Below are 21,322 nucleotides of genomic sequence, written 5' to 3' on the forward strand. Positions count from 1 at the left end.
TTGAGCCAGGTCTCTGTTATCGCCACAATATATTTCCACATGGCAATCTGCGCCTATAACTCCCCAATCTTATTTACTATACTCCGTGCATTCACATATACGCATAGTAACCCTGATTTAGATTTTGTTACCTTCTCCCTCACCCTGACTTCACCTATTAACTTACTATTGATTATACTAGTGCTATCTGTCCCTCCCAGTATTTTGTGCACCTTGGTATTCCTCTCTGATATTTTCTCTTGGTTCCCACACCCCTGCCGAGTTAACTTAAACCCTCCCAACAGCAATAGCAAAACGCCCCGCAAGGAACTCAGTTTCGGCTCTGTTCAGCTGCAATCTTTCTGGCTTATACAGGTGCCTCCTCCCCCCGAGCCAGTCCCAATGTCCCAAGAATCTAAAGCCCTCCCTCCTGAACCATCTTTCCAGCCATATATTCATTTGCCTCATCCTCCTATTTCTGTACTCACTAGCATGTGACACTGGGAGTAATCCAGAGATTACTACATTTGAGGTTCTGCCCAATGTGGACCACAACCTCTGGCTGTTCACCCTCCCCCAGAAGAATGTCCTGCAGCCACTCAGTGACATCCTTGACCCTGGCACCAGAGAGGTAACATACCAGCCTGCAGCCACATCTACGGCCACAGAAACGCCTGTCTGTTCCCATAACCAATGAATCCCAACTCACTATTGCTCTCTTCTTTTTCTTCCTCCCCTCCTGTACAGCCGAGTCACTTGTGGTGCCACAAACGTGGCTCCGACTGCATACCTCTGAAGAACCAGCACTCTCACCAGCTTCCAAAACAGAAAGCCGACTGGTGAGTGGGACCCCGGGGAACTCCTGCACTACCTGCCAACTCCCCTTGGATTGTCTGGTAGTCACCCATTCCCTCTCTGTCTCTAGGCCCTTCAGCTGCGGTGTGACCACCTCGCTGCCTTGTGGATGCGCCACAGTGACTCGATCTGCCACTCAAGCCCTGAAATCTGGAGCTCAAGTTTCTGCAGCTGGCAGCACTTCCTGCACATGTGGTCATCTAGGGCACCGGTAGCATCCATGACTTTGCACATTTACAGGATACGCATTCCGCTTAACTAAGCTGCCCTGCCATGTCTTCACTCTACTTTCCTTACATTAACTTTATTCTACTTTGGATTATTTATATTACTTCATTATATTGGCCCTAAATTTCCCCTATTACTCCGCTTCTCAGTTAAATCCAAGTATAGCTACTTGTTTAAAAATGTTACACTTTTCTAATTTACTCACCAGGTCCTACTTACCAAGGCCACTGCTCTTCCTTCTGAAGAAAGGCAGAAAAGCCCATATATGGCTAGTCCAGTTCCGTTTCTGGTCAATGATAACTCCCAAGATGTGGATAGTGGAGGATTCAGTGATGGTGATGTCATTGACTATGGTAATGGTTAGATTCTCTCTTGTTGGAGATGGTCATTGCCTGACACTTGTGTGGCACAAATGTTACTTGCCACTTGTCAGCCCAAGGCTGGATATTGTCCAGGTCTTGCTGCCTTTGGACCTGGACTGCTTCAGTTTCTGATGAGACCGGAATGGTGTTGAATATTGTGCAATCATCAGCGAAGAACCCCACTTCTGACCTTATGATGGAAAAAAGGTCATTGATGGTTGGACCTAGGACATTGCCCTGAGGAACTCTTGCAGTGATGTCCCGGAACTGAGATGAGTGACCTCCAACAACCACAACCATCTTTCTTTGTGCTAGGTATAACTCCAACCAGCGGGGAGTTTTCCCCCTGATTCCCATTGACTCCAGTTTTGCTAGGGCTTCTTGATGCCTCACTCAGTCAAATGCTGCCTTGATGTCAAGGGCAGTCACTCTTACCTCACCTCTGGAGTTCAGTTCTTTTGTCCATGTTTGTATTAAGGTTGTAATGAGGTCAGGAGCTGAGTGGCCCTGGTGGAACCCAAACTGAGCGTCAGTGAGCAGGTAATTGCTGAGTAAATGCTGCCTGGTAGCATTGTTGAAGACACTTTCCATCACTTTGCTGATGATTGAGAGCTGGGACGGTAATTGGCTGGGTTGAATTTGTCCTGCCTTTTATGGACAGGGCATGCCCAGGCACTTTTCCACATTGCTGGGCAAGTGCCAGTGTTGCAGCTGGTTCTGGAATAACTTGGGTGGGGACAATCTAGTTCTGGAGCACAGGTCTTCAGTACTATTGCTGGCATCCTGTTCTGATGGCAGGCATTTGGTGGCGGAATCCTCAACAGACCCCAGCAACAGAAATTCTCTGTGCGACTCCCTTCCCCACCTTATCTAGAGAATAGCAATCAGCCAATGAAGCAGAAATGAGGAATCAAATGTGTGACATTCATGCTATGGAGTTGTGTATACTAAGTGAGGCAGCCAGGGAGCGTAACCCTGCAGTATCATGTTACTCTGTTAGATTGTAGAAGCTGTGACATTACCTGAACAGCCTCAGTCTCTACAGCCTTCTTCAGCAGCTGGATATCCTCGGTAGTGGGAGTCTCTGTCTCCATGGAGAACACGGGGCTGATAGCTGAGCACTCAGTGTACGCACTGGACTGAAAAGGATTAAAGCAGAAACGTGAAAATTGAGCCCCCGAAATCAGGGCCTAGTACTTACCTAAAGCAGCAACAGGCATGTCCAGAGTGCCCTTGAGTTTCAAATAAGCAGGAAAGAAAAAATGAAACAGTGACATTACAGGAAAGCCATGAGGTGATTGGTCGGTGAGTATTGCTACTGGGTTTCCCTTTCTTCAAAGTTAGGGACTGAGACTAAAGGGAGTAGCTGGTGAGTCTTATTTTTTTAAAAATAAGCTTTATTATATAGGGTTTATTAGTATTTGTACAAGTTTATTAATAGTAGTATTAACTACATAATCAACACTGCCACCTGCAGCTTAAGAGTATGCAGGGAGCAAGGGGGTGGGTGACCCACCAGTTACAAAGGAACAGTTGATAGTACAGGAGTCTCCCGAGTGCATCCCACTCTCCAACCAGGCTTCACTTCTTAACACGGATGAGTGATGGTTCACCTGGAGAGTGCAGCCAGAGCTAAGTCCATGAAACCGCAGGTGGCTCAGCTGTACAGTGGCATACACGGAAGACTGGAAGAGCAATAGTGATAGGAGATTCGACAGGTAAATAGATAGGTGTTTCTGTGGCTACAGGTGTGAATCCAGGATGGCGTGCTGCCTTCCTAGTGCCAAGGATGTTACTGAACGGCTTCACAGCGCCCCAGGGTGGGAGGGTCAACAACCAGCAGCCATGGTCCACATTGGTACGAACGACAGATAGAAAGAGAAATCTGGTCCTACAGTCAGAATTGAGGGAGATAGGTAGGGAACTAGTAAGCAGGATCTCAAAAGTAGTAATCTCCGAATACTCCCATACCATGCACAAGTGAGTATCAAAATAGGATGATAAGACAGATGAACGTGTAGCTGGAAAGATGATGCAGGAGGGAGGGCTTTAGGTTCTTGGGGTAGATTCTGGCTGAATGGATTGCACCAGAACAGAGCTGGACTGAGTTCCTTGCAGGACATTTTGCTAGTGCTATTGGGAAGGATTTAACCTAACTTGGCAGGGATGTGGAACCCAGGAGATAACATCAGAGAGGAATAGTATACTGGGAGAGATAGATAGCGTAGAATAGGGAATAGTAAGTTAATAACAGGGGTCAGAATAAGGGAGGAAGTAATAAAGACTAACTCAGGATAATAACTCAGGATTACTGCTTATGTATGTGAATGTACGGAGTGCAGCAATTAAGATTGGTGAGTTAAGGTGCAGATTGCCATATGACATTGTGGCTATAACAGAGCCCTGGCTCAAATAAGGGCAGAACTGGGTGTTAAATATTTCTGGATACAAGGTGTTCAGGAAAGATAGGAAAGGAAGAAAGGGGGAAAGATGGTGGTATTAAGGAGAGCATTGCAGTGCTGGAGAGAATATCCCAGAGGAGTGAAGGACAGAATCTATTTGGCTTGAGCTAAGGAACAAAAAAGATAAAATTAGTCTGTGTAGTCTACAGGCCACCAACTGGTGAGAAGGTTGTAAAAGAACAAATGTGCAAGGAAATTACAGAGGTGGAATAATTATGAGCTAGTTATAATGGGGGACTTTACTTACCTGAATATAAACAGGGATAGCAGTAGTTTAAAGGGCAGAGAGGGGCAAGAGTTTATAGCTTGTGTTCAGGAGAATTTTCTACAGCAGTATGTGTCCAGTCCAATGAGAAGGGAGGCACTGCTAGACCTGGTTCTTGGGAACGAGGTCGGCCAAGTGTCAGTCAGAGAAAATTGAGGGGACACTGATCATTCTTTCATAAGATTTAGGTTGGCTATGAAAATGTACGAAGAACAATCCAGAATAATTAACCGGGGGAAAGCCAACTTCAATAGGGTAAGAATGGATCTAGGCAGAAAAAATTGAGTCAAAGGTTAGCAGGAAAATCAGTAACTGAACAATGGGCTACCTTTAAAAAAGAGATAGTTCAGGCACTCAAGGTATATTCCCACAAAGTGATAAAGTAAGCAGACAAATCCAGAGCTCCCTGAGTGACAAGAGAGATAGAGAAGGGGAAAAAGTCTGCTTTTGTCAGCTGGATAATTCAACAAAGAACCAGGCTGAATATAGAAGATTCAGAGAGGATGTGTAAAAGCAAATAAGAGAAGCAAAGAGAGAGTATGAAGAGACTGGCAACTAAGGTAAAAGGGATTTCCAAAGTCTGCTATAGGCATATAAAGGAAAAAGTATGGTAAAAGGAGTAGCCAATTAGGGACCAAAAAGGGGAATTACACATGGGGCAGGATTTTCCGGTTGGTGAGCGGGGTTGGGGCCTGCTTGCCGACACGTAAAATGACATGGGGTGAAGTCGGGCTGGGAGCCCTGCCGGGCTTCAGAGAGAGCATGAAACTTCATCCACGGGCGGGATGAGGTTTCATGGAGGTTTTTAAAAATTTATTAAAAGTTTAGCTAAAAGTGATGAACATGTCCCAAATCATGTGACAGTGTCACTTGAGCGGACATGTCAAGGAAGTTTTATTTTTCTATTTTTAGCATTTTTACGTTTGGAGCTGATCTCCCTGAGGCAGCACTTAGCTTCAGGGAGATGAGTGCGCTCTTTCACGGCTCAGGGAATCCCCCCCACCACCCCCACCCAGGGAGCGTATAGCGCTTCCTGGCGGATGTCACACCGGGTAGGCTTAATTGGCTTACCCACGTAAAATGGTGATGCCCCCCGCAACCGGGGGTGCCGATTGGAGGCGTGCCTCCACGTGCCCGCTCCTGTACTTCCTTCTGCTCATGGAGATAGAGGGCATGTCTAAGGTATTAAATGAAAACTTAGCATGTCTTTAGCAAGGAAGATGATGTTACACAGGTGAAAAAGGAGGCAATTTAGACACTTGAAGGGTTTAGAATTGATAATGAGAAATTTTGGATAAGCTGTCTGTACTTAAAGTTGATAAATCACCAGGGCCAGATGCGATGTACCCAAGGATACTGAGGGAAGCGAGAATGGAAATTGCAGAGGCACTGGCCATAATTTTCCAGTCTTCCTTAACTTCAGGGGTGGTTCTAGAGGACCGGAGAATTACAAACATTATACCCTTGTTAAGGTTATGGGCCAAGTGCTGGTAAATGGGATTAGGGAGGTGGGTCAGGTGTTTCTCACGTGTCGGTGCAGACTCGATGGGCCAAAGGGCCTCTTCTGCGATTCTGTTAAGAAAAGCCCAGCAACTACAGGCTAGTCAGTTTAACTTCGATGGCGAGGAAACGTCTAGAAACAATAATTCGGGATAAAGTTAATAGTCACAAGGACAAAAGAGGGTTAATTAAGGAAAGCCAACATGAATTTCTCAAGGGAAAATTGTGTTTAACTAACAGGCTGGAGTTTTTTTGCAGAGGTAACAGAGAGGGTTGATGAGGGTAATGCTATTGATTTGGTGTACATGGACTTCCAGAAGGCATTTGGATACAGTACTGAACAACAGACTTGTAAGCAAAGTTATAGCTCATGAAATTCAAGAGACAGCGGCAATATGGATATGAAATTGGCTGAATGACAAGAAAAGAGGGTAATGGTTATTGGATGTTTCTCAGACTGCAGGAAGGTTTGTAGTGTAGTACTGCTGAAAAGAGAGGCATGCTGTGGGAGATTTTAGTCTTACACTCATCAGGACAGATGCAAGAATGATTGGTCGAGACATTGTCATGCAGAATACGCCAGAGGACTTTTGTTCCCCATATTTTTGTTTACCTAAGGCGGGATATATCTGATTTAAAGAGAGTGCAACAAAGGGTTACCAGATCAATTACTGGGATGAGGGGAATGTGCAATGAGGAGACATTGAGTAGACTAGATCTACATTCCATAGAATTTAGAAGAATGTAATTTCTTATTGGCACAAACATTTCTAAGGGGCTTGACTGCATCAATGTTGGTAGGATTTTGCCACTGTTTGGGGAGTCAAGAACTAGGGGTCAGGGTCTCAGAACATGGGATCTGCCATCCAGACTGAGATGTGGAGAGATTTCTTCATTTAAAAGGTTGTGAATTTTTGGAATTTTCTACCCCAGAGAGCTGTGGATGTTCAGTCACCAAGCACACCCATTATCCCTGTCCTCGTGAACTACACTGGTTCAGTTATGCAACACATCAATCTTAAAATACTCATCGTTTTCAAATTGTTCCATGGCCTCTCCCTATCAATATAACCTCCTGCAGCCTCCTAACCCTCAGAGATATCTACACTTATCTAATTCCCACCTCATGAGCATCCCAATTTTAATTGCTCTACCACTGATGGCCATGCCTTTAGTTGCCTAGGTCCTAAACTCTTGAATTACCTCCCTAAACCACCTTGTTTCATGACTTGGGGGGAGCGTGTGGAGTGGTGGGGGCAGGGAGGAGGAGGAGTGGGAAGGAGGTGAGGAATGGGGTAAGGAAGAGGGAGGAGGGGGCAAGGAGGGGTGGGAGGGGTGAGGAGCAGGAGGGAGGGAGCCGGGAGGGAGGATGGGATGGGGAGGTGTTGAATGATGTTTTGATACCTGAGGATTATGTTGAGCCAGATCCTCTATTTTTTGCCAGATCTCCTCACGCTCTTTAAGTTTGAATTTCTCCCTGAAATACAAAAATAAACATTATTGCTGGGCTTTGTAACTCTCCTAACGGCAAAGGTAGGAGATTCTGCAATTCACTGAGGCCAATAATATGTTTATTTTTTATTTTTAAAAGGACAATATAACACTTATAGATTTAAACCGGTGTTAAAATTGCTATGACTGAATATTTTAACAACAATTTCCAAACTTTTCGTCTCTCTGCTGTGCAGCCTTAGGTCATGTGTACAGTTCAAGTCTGTGCTCATATTGTATCACTTTGATGCTAGCCACATTAGCAGATAACGGACCTCTAATTCTAATTAACAAGTCAACAACAAGAATGGGCCTTTCCAAACATCCAGGAGCAAAATATTCAAATAGGACATGCCAAAGAATAAGCAATGCTTATGCCAGCCCTCTCCCTCTGGCCCTTGTGCCCCCTCCCCTTCTGGCCCCGATGGCACTTGCTGTGCCATGCCAGCCAGCAAAGCCCCTTGCCCACTGCCTCTCCCGCAGTCTTGCTGGCCCCTGCTGCCCCTCCCACGCCAGCCTTCACTGCTCCCCCTGCTGCCCCTCCTGTACCCGCAATTTGATCGAATCCTTTAAGATGCTGAGGGGTCTTGACAGGGTGGATGTGGAGAGGATGTTTCCTCTTGTGGGAGAATCTAGAACTAGGGGGTCACTGTTTAAAACTTAAGGGTCACTCATTTAAGACAGAGATGAGGAGGAATTTCTTCTCTCAGAGGGTTGTGAGCCTTTGGAACTCTCTTCCTCAAAAGGCAGTGGAAGTAGAGTCCTTGAATATTTTTAAGACAGAGCTAGATAGATTCTTGATTAACAAGACGGTGAAAGGTTATCGGGGTAGACGGGAATGTGGGGTTAAAGTTACAATCAGATCAGTCTGTTTCGGATATTTGCAATGTGAGTTCAAGACAGGGAATGCAACAACTCTGAGGCTAAAAAGTCACTAGTTTACACAGTGATGATCAGAGCTATCGTGGGTAACCTTTTCTCTAGGCTCATTACAGTAGTCTGTAATGCCCAGTGCCAGACTGTGATCAGCAGGTGTTTAGATTACAGATAAATATGCACACAGAAAGCCATTCCATTCATCTTAACTCATCTATCCAGAAAGACCACTCATCATTGCATTCCCCACCCCACACACATGTTGCAGCATCCAAATTCCAGCTCCATTCCTCTGTGCAGAAACCGCACTCCCAACACGCACACATACATATATAAATGGACCTGGACTCCACAGTATGGGGCAAAATTATGTAATTTGCTGATGACATGAATGTTTGATGTGCAGTAGTGAAGAAGATGGTAAATAAACTTCAAGAGGACATAGAAATGCATCAGGTCAGACACAGGCAAGGAAACCTGCTGCTGATTACCAACTACTGCCCCCCAACCACCCCAAAACCCCCACCCCCAGCTTTTGAGTCAGTACTCCTCCATTTTGAACACCAGTTGGAGGAAGCAGTGAGGGTGGCAAGGGTTCAGAATGTACTTTGGGGACTTAAATGTCCAACACCAAGAGTGGCTCGGTAGCACCACTATTGACCTAGCTGGCTGGGTCCTAAATGACATAGCTGCTAGACTGGGCCTGCGGCAGGTGGGGGAACCAACAAGAGGGAAAAACATACTTGAACTCATCCTCACCAACCTGGCTGCTGCAGGTGCATCTGTCCATGACAGCATCAGTAGGAGTGACCACCACATAGTCATTGTGGAGATGAAGTCCTGCCTTCACATTGAAGATACCCTCCATTGTGTTGTGTGGCACTACCACCGGGCTAAATGAGATAGATTTCAAACAGGTCTAGCAACTCGACTGAGCAATCATGAGGTCACGTGGGCCATCAGCAGCAGAAGAATTGTACTCGAACACAATCTGTAACCTCATGGCCCGGCATATTCCCTACTCTACCATTTCATTTATACTACTGGGGAGTTCTGACAGTGCATCTAAGATCCTATTCCGGATCCCTCTGTGGATTGTTACCTTGATTTGGTGGCGAGGTTTATGAACTCTGACAATCTTTTGAGCAATGCTTTTGCAAGCTCCTTGCTCCTGGTAGAGCCTCCCATGGAGTCCTCAAAAGCCAGAACAGTTGAAGGAAGATTGAGAGTTTCACTAGCTGCGAAGTTGGGAGAAGGCTGCAGCAGCATGATGGTCTTGGTCATTGTGGTTCAACATATTTCTGACCAGCAACCCATCAAGCTCATGGACAATGACTCCACCCCACAGTCTCCACATTAAACAAAGTCACATACAGGCTTCTACCAGGATCCTTTTGCAAAGTCCTGTGGCGATGGAGAATTGGCAATTGGGACTGGGCTATGAATCTGGGAATAACTAATCAAGAATCTGCACAGAGACGACAAATGCATGAAGTTCATTGGACACCATTGCTGGGACAGAGGATACCCTCTGCTCAACCCAAATGGGGAAGGGGCTAGAAATGGTGCCTTAAAAGTAGGCTGTCCCACTTTCTCCTGGCTGGGGAATGACACCCTGCAAAATCACCTTTGTGATCAAAGGAAGAAAACTTTAAATTTTACACACATACGAGTATATGAATCAGGAAGAGACCATTCGTGCCCTCGAGCCTGCTCTATTTGATAAGATCATGGCTGATCTGATTGTGGCCTCAACTCTATTCTCCTGTCCACCTCATATAACCTTTCACTCCCTTGTCAATAAAGAATTTATCTAGCTCAGCCTTAAAATATTCGATGACCCAGCCTCCACTGCTCTCTGGAGAAGAGAAATCCACAAACTAACAACCCATTGAGAGAAAAAATTCTCATCTCTGTCTTAAATGGGAGATGCCTTATTTTTAAACTGTATCTCCTAGTTCTAGTCTCTCCCCCAAGGAGAAACATCCTTTCAGCTTCCACCCTGTCAAGTCCCCTCAGGGTCTTATATGTTTCAATAGGATCACCTCCCAATCTTCTAAATTCCAATGGATACAGGCCCACCCTGTTCAACCTTCCCTCCTAAGGTAACCCCTTCATCCCAGGAATGAGTCAAATGAAACTTCTCTGAACTGTTTTTAATATAATTGTATCCTTTCTTAAATAAGGAGACCAAACTGTACACAGTACTCCAGATGTGGTCTCACCAACACCCTGTACAACTAGCAAAACTTCCCTACTTTTATATTCCACTCTCCTTGCAATAAACTCCAACATTCCTATTGCTTTCTTAATTACTTGCTGTACCTGCAGACTAAATTTTTGTGATTCATATACCAGGACACCCAGATCCCTCTGTGCTAAAGAATTCTGCAACTTTCTGCATTTAAACAATGTACTGATTTTCTATTCTTCCTGCCAAAGTGGACAACTTCACATTTTCCCACATTATACTCCATCGGCCAAATTTTTGTCTATTCACTTAACCTATCTATTCCTTTGCTGTCTCTTTGTATCTAACTTGCAACTTGCTTTCCTACCCATCCTTGTATCATCAGCAAATTTAACAAGCATAAATTCGCTCCCTTCATCCAAGTTATTGATACAAATTGTAAGTAGTTGAGTTGCAGAGGCGGTGGCATAGTGATATTATCATTGGACTAGTAGTCCAGATACGCAGGGTAATGCCCTGGGGACCCAGGTTCAAATTAAACAGAAAAAGTTAGCATGTAGGTACAGCAAGTAATTAAGAAGGCAAATGGAATTTTGGCCTGTATTGCTAGGGGGTTGGAGTTTAAAAATAGGGAAGTCTTGTTACAACTGTACAGGGTATTGGTGAGGCTGCACCTGGAGTAGTGTACAGTTTTGGTCCCCGTTTTTAAGAAAGGATATACTGGCATTGGAGGCAATTCAAAAGAGATTCACTAGGTTGGTTCCTGGGATGAAGGGGTTGACTTACCAAGAACGGCCATACAGGTTAGGCCTTTATTCATTAGCGTTTAGAAGAATGAGGGGTGATCTTATTGAAACATACAAGATTCTGAGGGGGCTTGACGGGGTAGAGGTTGAGATGTTTCTACTAGTGGGGGAAATCTCAAACTAGGGGACATAGTTACAGAATAAGGGGGCACTCATTTAAAACTGAGATGTGAAGAAATTTCTTCTCTCAGAGGGTAGTAAATGTCTGGAATTCTCTAACCCAGAGAGCTGTGGAGGCTAGATCACTGAAAGTATTTAAAGAGGAGGCAGATAGATTTTTGAAATATGTTGAATTGAGGGCTATGAGGAGTTGATGCCTGGGGCAGATCAGCCATGATCTTATTGAATGGTGGGGCAAGCTTGAGGGGCTGAATGACCTACTCCTGCTCCTATTTCTTCTGTTCTTTTAAGACCCTAGTATGCAGGTCATCAGGTCCTGGGGACTTGTCAGACTTTAGTTTTAACAGTTTTCTCCCTGGTGATTATAGCCCATCCTTTCACCTCTTGATTTACAAGTATTTCTGGGATGTTTTTTGTGTCTTCTACAGTGAACACAAAATAGTTAGCCTCAGATGTAGTCACATGTAGGCCAAACCAGGTAAAGACAGCAGATTTCCTTCCCTAAAGGACAATTTTTTTTTTTTTACAACAATCAGCATCAGATTTTTAATTCCAGATTTTTTATTAAATTAAAATTTCACCATTTGCCGTGGTGGGATTTGAACCTGGATCCCAAGAGCATTACCCTGGGTCTCTGGAATACCAGCCCAGTGACAATACCAGTACGCCACCATCTCCCCTTACTTTATCTCTACTGTCCTATCCTTCAACCTAATTTCTCAGTTCACGTGAGCTAGGTCTATCCTCATACCCTTGTAACTGCCTTTATTTAAGTTTAAAATACTAGCCTCCACTCTTCTCATCCTCAAACTGAATGCGAAATTCAAATCATGTTATGATCACTGCCATCTAGAGGCTCCTTTACCGTGAAGTCACTAATTAATCCTGTCTCATTGCACATCGCCAAGTCTAGAATAGCCTGCTCTGGTTGGCTCTAGAACGTGCTGTTCTAAGAAACTGTCCTGACTACATGATGAACTCATCTTTCATGCTACCTATGCCAATCTAATTTGTCCAATTTATATGTAGATTAAAGTCATCCATGATTATTGTGGCACTTTTCCTACAATCCTCCATTATTTCTTCCTGAATACTCTGTCCTATAGTGTAGCTGCTGTCAGAGGGCATATAAACTACTCCCACCAGTGACTTCCTTCTTTTGCTTTTTCTATCTCTACCCAATTTTGCAACTTGGAATATTGGAACATTCATGGATAATCTCAAGAGTGACCGTCTGGAAAGATCTGCAATCGCATCACGTGAGCTATCGAAACTCCAAATTTACATCATCGTCATCAGTGAGATCTGTCTTCCTAGGGAGGCGCAGCTGGAGAAACAAGTAAGGGGATGTGTCTTTTACTGAAAGGAATGGCTGACAGCAACCCGTGTATCCACAGTATACAAAAACCTATGCTAAACTATGCCTTCCTGAATCACTGCAATCCAATGTGATGTAGCTACATCCACAGAGCTGTTTTGGGCCCCGTATCTCAGGAAGGATGTTCTGGCCCTGGAGAGGGTCCAGAGGACGTTCATGAGAACGATCCCAGGAATGAAAGGCTTAACGTATGAGGAACGTCTGAGGTCTCTGGGTCTATACTCGATGGAGTTTAGAAGGATGAGGGGATATCTGATTGAAACTTACAGAATACTGAAAGGCCTGGATAGAGCGGACATGGGGGAAGATGTTTCCATTGGCAGGAGAGACTAGTACCCGAGGGCACAGCCTCAGAGTAAAGGGAAGATCTTTTACAACAGAGATGAGGAGAAACTTCTTTAGCCAGAGAGTGGTGAATCTTTGGAATTCATTGCCACAGAAGGCTGTGGAGGCCAGGTCATTGAGTGTATTTAAGACTGAGACAAATAGGTTCTTGATTGGTAAGGGGATCAAAGGTTACAGGGAGAAGGCGGGAGAATGGGGTTGAGAAACTTATCAGCCACGATTGAATGGCAGAGCAGACTCGATGGGCCGAATGGCCTAATTTCTGCTCCTATGTCTTATGGTCTTATAGGAAGGGAGTTCCAGGATTTTGACCCAGCAACAGTGAAGGAACAGCGATATACTTCCAAGCATACAAAAGTGCGACAGTATACAAAAACGTATGCTAAATCTGGTTTGGTCCAAGCTAGAGTATCATGTCCAACTCTGAGCAGTACACTTTAGGAAGGACATAAAGGCTTTTGAGATGGTTTAGAATAAATGTTGTTCTCCTTTAGAGTTGGGAACGCTAAGAGGAAATTTGATGGAGGCGTTTACAATTATGAAAGGTTTAGAAAGAGTAAGTAAAGATAAACCGTTTCCAATGGCCGAAGGATTGATTATGAGTGGGCACAGATTTGATGATTGGAAAAAATTAGAGTTGACATGAGGGAAAACTTTAATGCAACAACAATTTAGGTTTTGAAATCCATAGATGGATAAGAGTAGTGCATGCAGATTCAAAGGGAAATGGGATAAATACTTGAGGGAGGAGAGCTGCACCAAGAAGGGGCCCACTGGATCGCTCTACAGAAGAGTCTCGATGGGGTGAGTGACCTCTTTCTGTGATGTACTATTCTGTGATTATGTGCGTTGACCAATCTGTGTGAAGGAACTCTGACATCACTCTACTAATCAATTCCAAAACCTACACTCAATTTCATCTGAACTCATTTGCTTAATTTACCTCATCAATACTGTTTACATCCCTCAATAGATCACTTCACAGGCGTCAACATCCAGAGGGCAAATATTAAAGTTTTGTCAGTCTTTCCTCATAACTTAGACTTCTGACATTAGGCCTCCTCTCTATACAATACCAAGATGTGATCTAAGAAACTCACCATGTGCTCACTGTGACCATGCCTGTATTCCATTCCTTTGGCTGTATTCAAGTATTCATATCTCTTTGTTGATTGCTGCTTTTTCAAAAATGTATTTGTTCACGAGGTGTGGGTGTGGCTGGCTAGGCCAGCATTTATTGTCCATCCTTAATTGTCCTTGAGAAAGTGGTGGCCTTCCTGAATCACTGCAATCCATGTGGTGTAGCTACATCCACAGTGCTGTTAGGAAGGGAGTTCCAGGATTTTGACCCAGCAACAGTGAAGGAACAGCGATATATTTCCAAGTCAGGATGGTAAGGAGCTTGGAGGAGAACTTCCAGGTGGTGGTGTTCCCATGCATCTTCTTCCCTTGTCCCTCTAATTGGTAGAGGTCGTGTGTTTGGAAGGTGCTGTCAAAGGAGCCTTGGTGAGTTTCTGCAGTGCATCTTGTAGCTGGTACACACTGCTGCTACTGTGCGTCATGGTGGAAGGAGTGAATGTTGAAGGTGGTGGATGGGGTGCCAATCAAGCGGGCTGTTTTGTGCTAGATTATATCGAGCTGCACTCATCCAGACAAGTGGAGAATATTCCATCACACTCCTGACTTGAGTCTTGTAGATGGTGCTCAGGCTTTGGGAAGTCAGGAAATGAGTTACTTGCTGCAGAATTACTAGCCTCTGACCTGCTCATGTAGCTACAGTATTTATATGGCTGGTTTCTGGTGAACAGTAACTGCTGGGACTTTGACGATGGGGGTTTAGCAACGATAATGCCACTGCATGTCAAGGGGAGATGGTTAGATTTCCCCCGATTCCTGTTGACTCCAGTTTTGCTAGGGCTCCTTGATGCCACACTTGGTCAAATGCTGCCTTGATGTCAAGTGTAGTCACTCTTACCTCATCTCGAGTTCATCTCGTTTACCCAACTGATTTAAGCCTGTACTGAGGTCAGGAGCTGAGTGACCCTAGTGGAAACCAAGGTCTTAGTGCTCTGCAATGTTCAGACATGTTTAGCACTGAGCCCCACCAAGACCCTTGGATCTCTCAATGTTATTCTTGGTTCAATACCTTCCAAGAGAACTTGCCTCACATTCTTTCTTTTCCTGTGGAGCACCTTACACCTGTCCATTATAATTTTAATTTCCCCAGTCCTGATGAAGGATCCACACCTGAAACATTAACTTCGCTCCACAGATGCTGCCTGATATGCGAACTGTTTACAGCATTTAAAGTATTTTGCTCTGAATTTAAATTTCAGCTGCATTTGTTTCACCAACTTGCACATTTTGTCCAATTTATTTTGTAGTTAACAAGCTGACTTACAATTCTATGCCCTTCCTAACTAATAGACAATTTTCACTGAGATTCTGAATCTAAGTCATCGATGCCAACTAGGAACAGTAGCAGTCTTGGTACTGATCCCTGAGGGACCCCACCCTACACTGTCACAGCTTCTTGAATCAGTACTCTTCATCTCCTATCCTTCAGCCAGTTTCGGAGCTCCATGGTTTCAAAGCCCAACTAGTAGCCGTTCATTTGGAGCTTTATTGAACACTAAGTGTTTTATACCACACCGTAGGGCCCCCCAGAGTCCAATGAGATGACACATCCTCAAAGAAGTCAAGAAAGTTGGTTAGACTGGATTCTGATCTGATGTTATAATCATCCTGTGGCGAAGAAGAAGGATTTAGTCTCATGAGAGCTAAACAACTCTTGCAGAGTTTCCTTTCTACCAAGATGGAATTCAAATTTTTCAACAGAAACAAAAGACATGGTTTCCCTATTGGCTAAATCGGGAAAGATGCCTCCTTATGTTTAATCCAGCCACATGATCACTAGAAAGCTAATGGGATTAAAGGCTGACAAGTCCCCTGGACCTGATGGCCTGCATCCTAGGGGCGTAAAGGAAGTGGTTGCAGAGATAGAAAATCATGTTTGACAAATTTATTAGAGCTCTTCAAGGATGTAACAAGCAGGATGGATAAAGTGGAATCAGAAGATGATGTGTATTTGGATTTTCAACAGGCATTCGATAAGGTGCCACATAAAAGGTTACTTCACAAGAGTTCACGGTTTCTGGGATGATATATTATCATGGGTGGAGGATCGGCTGGCTAACATGAAACAGGGAGTCGGGATAAGTGGGTCATTGTTAGTTTAGCAAACTGTGACGAGTGAAATGCCACGGAGATCAGTGCTGGGGCCTCAACTATTTACAATCTATGTTAATAAGTTGCATGAATGGACAGGCTGCACTGTACCCAAATTTGCTGATGATACAAAGATAGATAGGAAAACCAGTTGTGAGTTGGATACAAAGATTTACAAAAGGGTATAGATAGGTTAAGTGAATGGACAAAAACTTGGCAGATGGAGTATAATATGGGAAAAGTTGAGGTTGTCTGCTTTGACAGGATGAATAGAAAAAGTAGAACATTATTTAAATGGAGAGAGACTGAAAATACAAAAGTATAGAGGGATCTGGGTAGCTTTGTACATTAATCACGAAAAGTTAGCATGCAGGTACAGAAAGTAATTAGGAAGGCAAATGGAATGCTGGTCTTTATTTCAAGGGGGATGGGGTATAAAAGTGGGGAAGTCTTGCTACGACTGTACAGGGCATTGGTGAGACCACACCTAGAGTACTGTGTATAGATTTGGTCTCCTCATTTAAGGAGGGATGTACTTGCATTGGAAGCAGTTCGAATGTTCACTAGGCTGATTCCTGAGATGAAGGGATTGTCATACGTGTAAAGGTTGAGCAGGTTGGACCTACACTCATTGGAATTTAGAAGAATGAGAGGTGATCTTATTGCAACATAAGCTTCTGAGGGGACTTGACAGGGTAGATGCTGAGGGGATGTTTCTTTGTGTGGTGGAATCTAGAAAAACGAGGCAGAGTTTAAGAATAAGAGGTCCTCCTTTTTAAGACGCAGATAAAGAGGAATTTCTTCTCTTAGAGGGTTGTTAGTCTTTGGAATTCTCTTCCACAGAGGGCAGTGGAGGCTGAATCACCGAATATATTCAAGGCTGAGTTAGATAGATTTTTGATCAGAGGGAGTCAAGAGTTATGGGGAGCAAGCAGGAAAGTGGAGTAAGGTCACACTCAGATCAGACATGTGATTGCAGGAGAGGGTACTAAGGAGATTTAAGATGATGTTGCCTAGACTGAAGAATGAGAGCTCTGAGGAAAGATTGCAAAGGCTGGAACAAAAATAAAAAAACCTGGAAAAACTCAGCAGGTCTGGCATCATCTGCGGAGACGAACACAGTTAACGTTTTGAGTCTGTATGACGCATCAACAGAACTAAGTAAACAGTAAACTTTTTACTTAGTTCTGTTGAAGAGTCATACAGACTCGAAACGTTAACTGTGTTCGCTCTACAGATGATGCCAGACTTGCTGAGTTTTTCCAGGTATTTCTTTTTTTGTTTTGGATTTCCAGCATCTGCAGTTTTTTTGCTTTTATTTTTGCATAGGCTGGGCTGGAGTTGTTTTCTTTGGAACAGAGGAAGCTGAAGGGAGACCTAATTGGAGTGTATAAAATAATGAGGGGTCCAGATAGATTGGATAGGAACGTCTTTAGTTGAGGATCTATTAAAAAAAAAAGGGTGGCATGAATTTAGAGGGGATTCGATACAAAATTGTTTCACCCAGAGGGTGGTGGGAATCTGGAACTCACTGCCTGAAAGGGGGGTAGAGGCAGAAAACGTCATGACATTTAAAAAATACTTGAATATGTACTCGAGGTGCCACAACCTACCAAGAGTAAGAAAGAGAGATTAGGCTGGATGACCACTTGTCGACCAGCAGGGACACGATGGGCCAAATGGCTTTTTTCCATACTATAGGCTCTATGATCTTTTTAAATGGCGGTGCAGGCTCAATGGGCCGAATGGCTTACTACTGCTCCTATTTCTTATGGTCCAATGTCCTTATGTCATTCTTTATTATCAGGGCTACCCTCTACTCCTTTCCCATTCTGCCTGCCTTTTCAAAATGTTGTGTACCCTGGAATATTTATTTCCCAACCCTGGTCACCTTGTATCCATGTGCAATGAGAAAGGGTTAATTAATAATCTTGTTGCATGGGTCCTTTAGGGAACAGAGACCATAACATGACAGAATTCTTCATTAGGATGGAAAGTGAAGTAGTCCAATCTGAAAGTAGGGTCCTAAATCTAAACAAAGGAAACTATGAAAGTATGAGGCGTGAATTGGCTAGGATAGATTGAGGAACTTCATTAAAGGGCATGACAGTGGTTAGGCAATGGATAATATTTAAGGAACAAATGTATGCATTGAAACAGTTATACATTCCTTTCTGGCATGAAAACACAGCAGAAAAAGCTGTCCAACAATGGCTAACAAAAGAAATTAAGGATAGTATTAGATCCAAAGAGGAGTCATATAAAGTTGCTAGAAAAAGTAGCAAGCCTGAGGATTGGGAGCAGTTTAGAATTCAGCAAAGAAGGGCCAAGAGACTGATTAAGAGGGGACAAATATAGTATGAAAGTAAACTTACAAGGAACATAAAAGCAGACTGTAAAAGCTTCTATAAGTATGTAAAAAAGAAAAACATTAGCGAAGACAAATGTACGTCCCTAACAGTCTAAAACAGGAGAATTTATATTAGAAAACAAGGATATAGCACAGCAATTAAACAGCCACTTTTGTTCTGTCTTCATGGAGGAAAATTCAAACAACTTCCCAGAAATGCTAGGGAACCAAGGCTCCAGTGAGGAGGAGGAATTGAAGGAAATTACTATTACTAAAACAATAGTGTTGGAGAAATTAATGGGACTGAAAGTCAATAAATCCCCAGGGCCTGATAATCTACATCCCAGGGTAGTAAAAGAGGTGGCTGTGGAAATAGTGGCTGCATTGGCTGTCATCTTCCAAAATTCTGTAGATTCTGGAACAGTTCCGGCAGATTGGAGGGTGGCAACTGTAACCCCACTATTTAAAATAGGAGGAAGGGAGAAACAGCAAATTACAGACCAGTTAGCCTAACACCAGTAGTATGGAAAATGCTGGAGTCTTTCTAAAGAATGTGATAAAGGACACTTAGAAAATATCAATGGGATTAGACAAAGTCAACATGGATTTACGAAAGGGAAATCGTGTTTGACAAATCTACTGGAGTTTTTTTGAGGGCATAACTAGCAGAATAGGTAAGGGAGAACCACTATGCCACCGCCTCCCTCATTTGAATTTTCAGAAAGCTTTTGATAAAGTCCCACATAAGAGGTTAGTATGTAAAGTTAAAGCATGTGGATTGGAGCTAATATATTGACATGGATTGAGAATTGGTTAGCAGACAGCAAAGAGGGTAGGAATAACCAGGTCTTTTTCAGGGTGGCAGACAGTGACTAGTGGGGTACTGCAGGGATCAGTGTTTGGGCCACAGCTATTCACAATATATATCAATGATTTGGGTGAGGGAACCAACGGTAATGTTTCCAAGTTTGCTGACGACACAGAACTTGGGGGAAGGTGGGGAGTTAGGAGGGTGTTAAGAGGTTTCAAGGCGATATAGATAGTTTGAGTGATTTTTGTTTTATTCGTTCATATGGGCTTTGCTGGCTAGACCAATATTTATTGTCCATCCCTAAATGCCCCCTGAACAAGGGCAGTTAAGAGTCAACCACACTGTTGTGGGTCTGAGTCACACGTAGGCCACACCAGGTAAGGATGGCAGATTTCCTTCCATAAAGGACCAGATAGGTTTTTACAATAATCGACAGTGGTTTCATGGTCATCATTAGGCTTTTAATTCCAGATTTTTATTGAATTCAAATTTCACCATCTACCATGGTGGGATTCAAGCCCAGGTCCCCAGAGCATTACCCCGGGTCTCTGGAATGCTAGTCCAGTGACAATACCATTATGCCACCGCCTCCCTTAAATACATGTTCACATTATACTGCATGTGCCAAGTGTGAAGTTATCCACTTTGGTAGGAAAAACGGAATGGCAGAGCATTATTTAAATGGTAATAGACTGGGAAATTTTATGTACAAAAGGGCCTGGGTATCCTTGTACACCAATCACTGAAAACAAGCATGCAGGTGCAGCAAGCAGTTAAGAAGGCAAATGGTATGTTGGCCTTTATTGCAAGAGGACTTGAGTACAGGAGCAAGGATGTCTTACTGCAGCTATACAGGGCCGTGGTGAGACCACACATGGAATACCGTGTGCAGTTTTGGTCTCCTTATCTAAGAAAGGATATACTTGCCACAGAGGGAGGGCAGCGAAGGTTCACCAGACCAGGGATGGCAGAACTGTCGTATGAGGAGAGACTGGGCCGACTAGGCCTATATTCACTGGAGTTTAGAAGAATGAGAAGGGAATTCATTGAAACGTATAAAATTCTGACAGGGCCGGACAGATGATGCAGGGATGATATGGCTGGGGTCTAGAACAAGGGGGTCACAGTCTCAGGATACAGGGTAGGCCATTTAGGACTGAGATGAGGAGAAGCTCATTCACTCAGAGGGTGGTGAACCTGTGGAATTCTCTACCACAGAAGGCTGTGGGGTTCTGTGGGGGTCAAGTCACTGAATATACTTAAGAAGGAAATAGATAGATGTCTGGACTCTAAAGGTGTCAAGGGGTCTGGAGAGAGAGCAGGAGTATGGCATTGAGGTAGAGGATCAGCCATGATTATACTGAGTGACAGAGTAGGCTCGAAGAGCCGAATGACCTACTCCTGCTCCTGTTTTCTATGTTTCTACGTCTTTGTAATGGTGATTAGATCTAAACCATTTACATAAGAACATAAGAAATAGGAGTAGGCCATTCGTCCCCTCAAGCCTGTCCCGCCATTCAATAAGATTATGGCTGATTTGGCCAAGGCCTCAATTCCTCTTTCATGCCAGCTCATCATAGCCCTCAACTCCCTAATATTTTAAAAATCTATCTGCCCCCTCTTTAGTTTCAGGGATCTAGCCTCCACAGCTCTCTGGGATAGAGAATTCCAGACATTCACTACCCTCAAAGAAGAAACTCCTTTGCATCTTAGTTTTAAATGAGTGCCCCCTTATTCTGTAACTATGTCCCCTAGTTTGAGATTCCCCCACTAATGGAAACATCTTCTCAACATCTACCCCGTCAAGCCCCCTCAGAATCTTGTAAGTTTCAATAAGATCACCCCTCATTCTTCTAAACTCTAATGAATAAAGGCTAACCTGTTTAGCCGTTCTTGATAAGCCAACCCCTTCATCCCAAGAACCAGCCTAATGAATCTCTTTTGAATTGCCTCCAATGCCAGTATATCCTTTCTTAAATACGGGGGCCAAAACTGAACATAGTACTCCAAGTGCAGCCTCACCAAGACCCTGTACAGTTGTAACTAGACTTCCCTATTTTTAAACTCCAACCCCC

At 43.8% G+C, this 21,322-nt stretch overlaps 1 protein-coding gene across 1 annotated transcript in view; it reads right to left on the reverse strand.

The window, feature by feature from the left end:
* The window catches only part of ppp2r5d (protein phosphatase 2, regulatory subunit B', delta), a 240,946-nt gene that overhangs the window by 17,086 nt on the left and 202,538 nt on the right, over window positions 1-21,322 (reverse strand). The window contains exons 14-15 of the mRNA XM_041187627.1: window positions 7,056-7,128; window positions 2,447-2,563 (exon numbers count right to left, since the gene is read on the reverse strand). Of these exons, the coding sequence (XP_041043561.1) occupies window positions 2,447-2,563; window positions 7,056-7,128 (190 nt within the window). The remainder of the gene's footprint in view (window positions 1-2,446; window positions 2,564-7,055; window positions 7,129-21,322) is intronic.

The sequence above is a fragment of the Carcharodon carcharias genome, chromosome 5, assembly GCF_017639515.1.
Source record: "Carcharodon carcharias isolate sCarCar2 chromosome 5, sCarCar2.pri, whole genome shotgun sequence".
NCBI classification, from domain to species: domain Eukaryota; kingdom Metazoa; phylum Chordata; class Chondrichthyes; order Lamniformes; family Lamnidae; genus Carcharodon; species Carcharodon carcharias.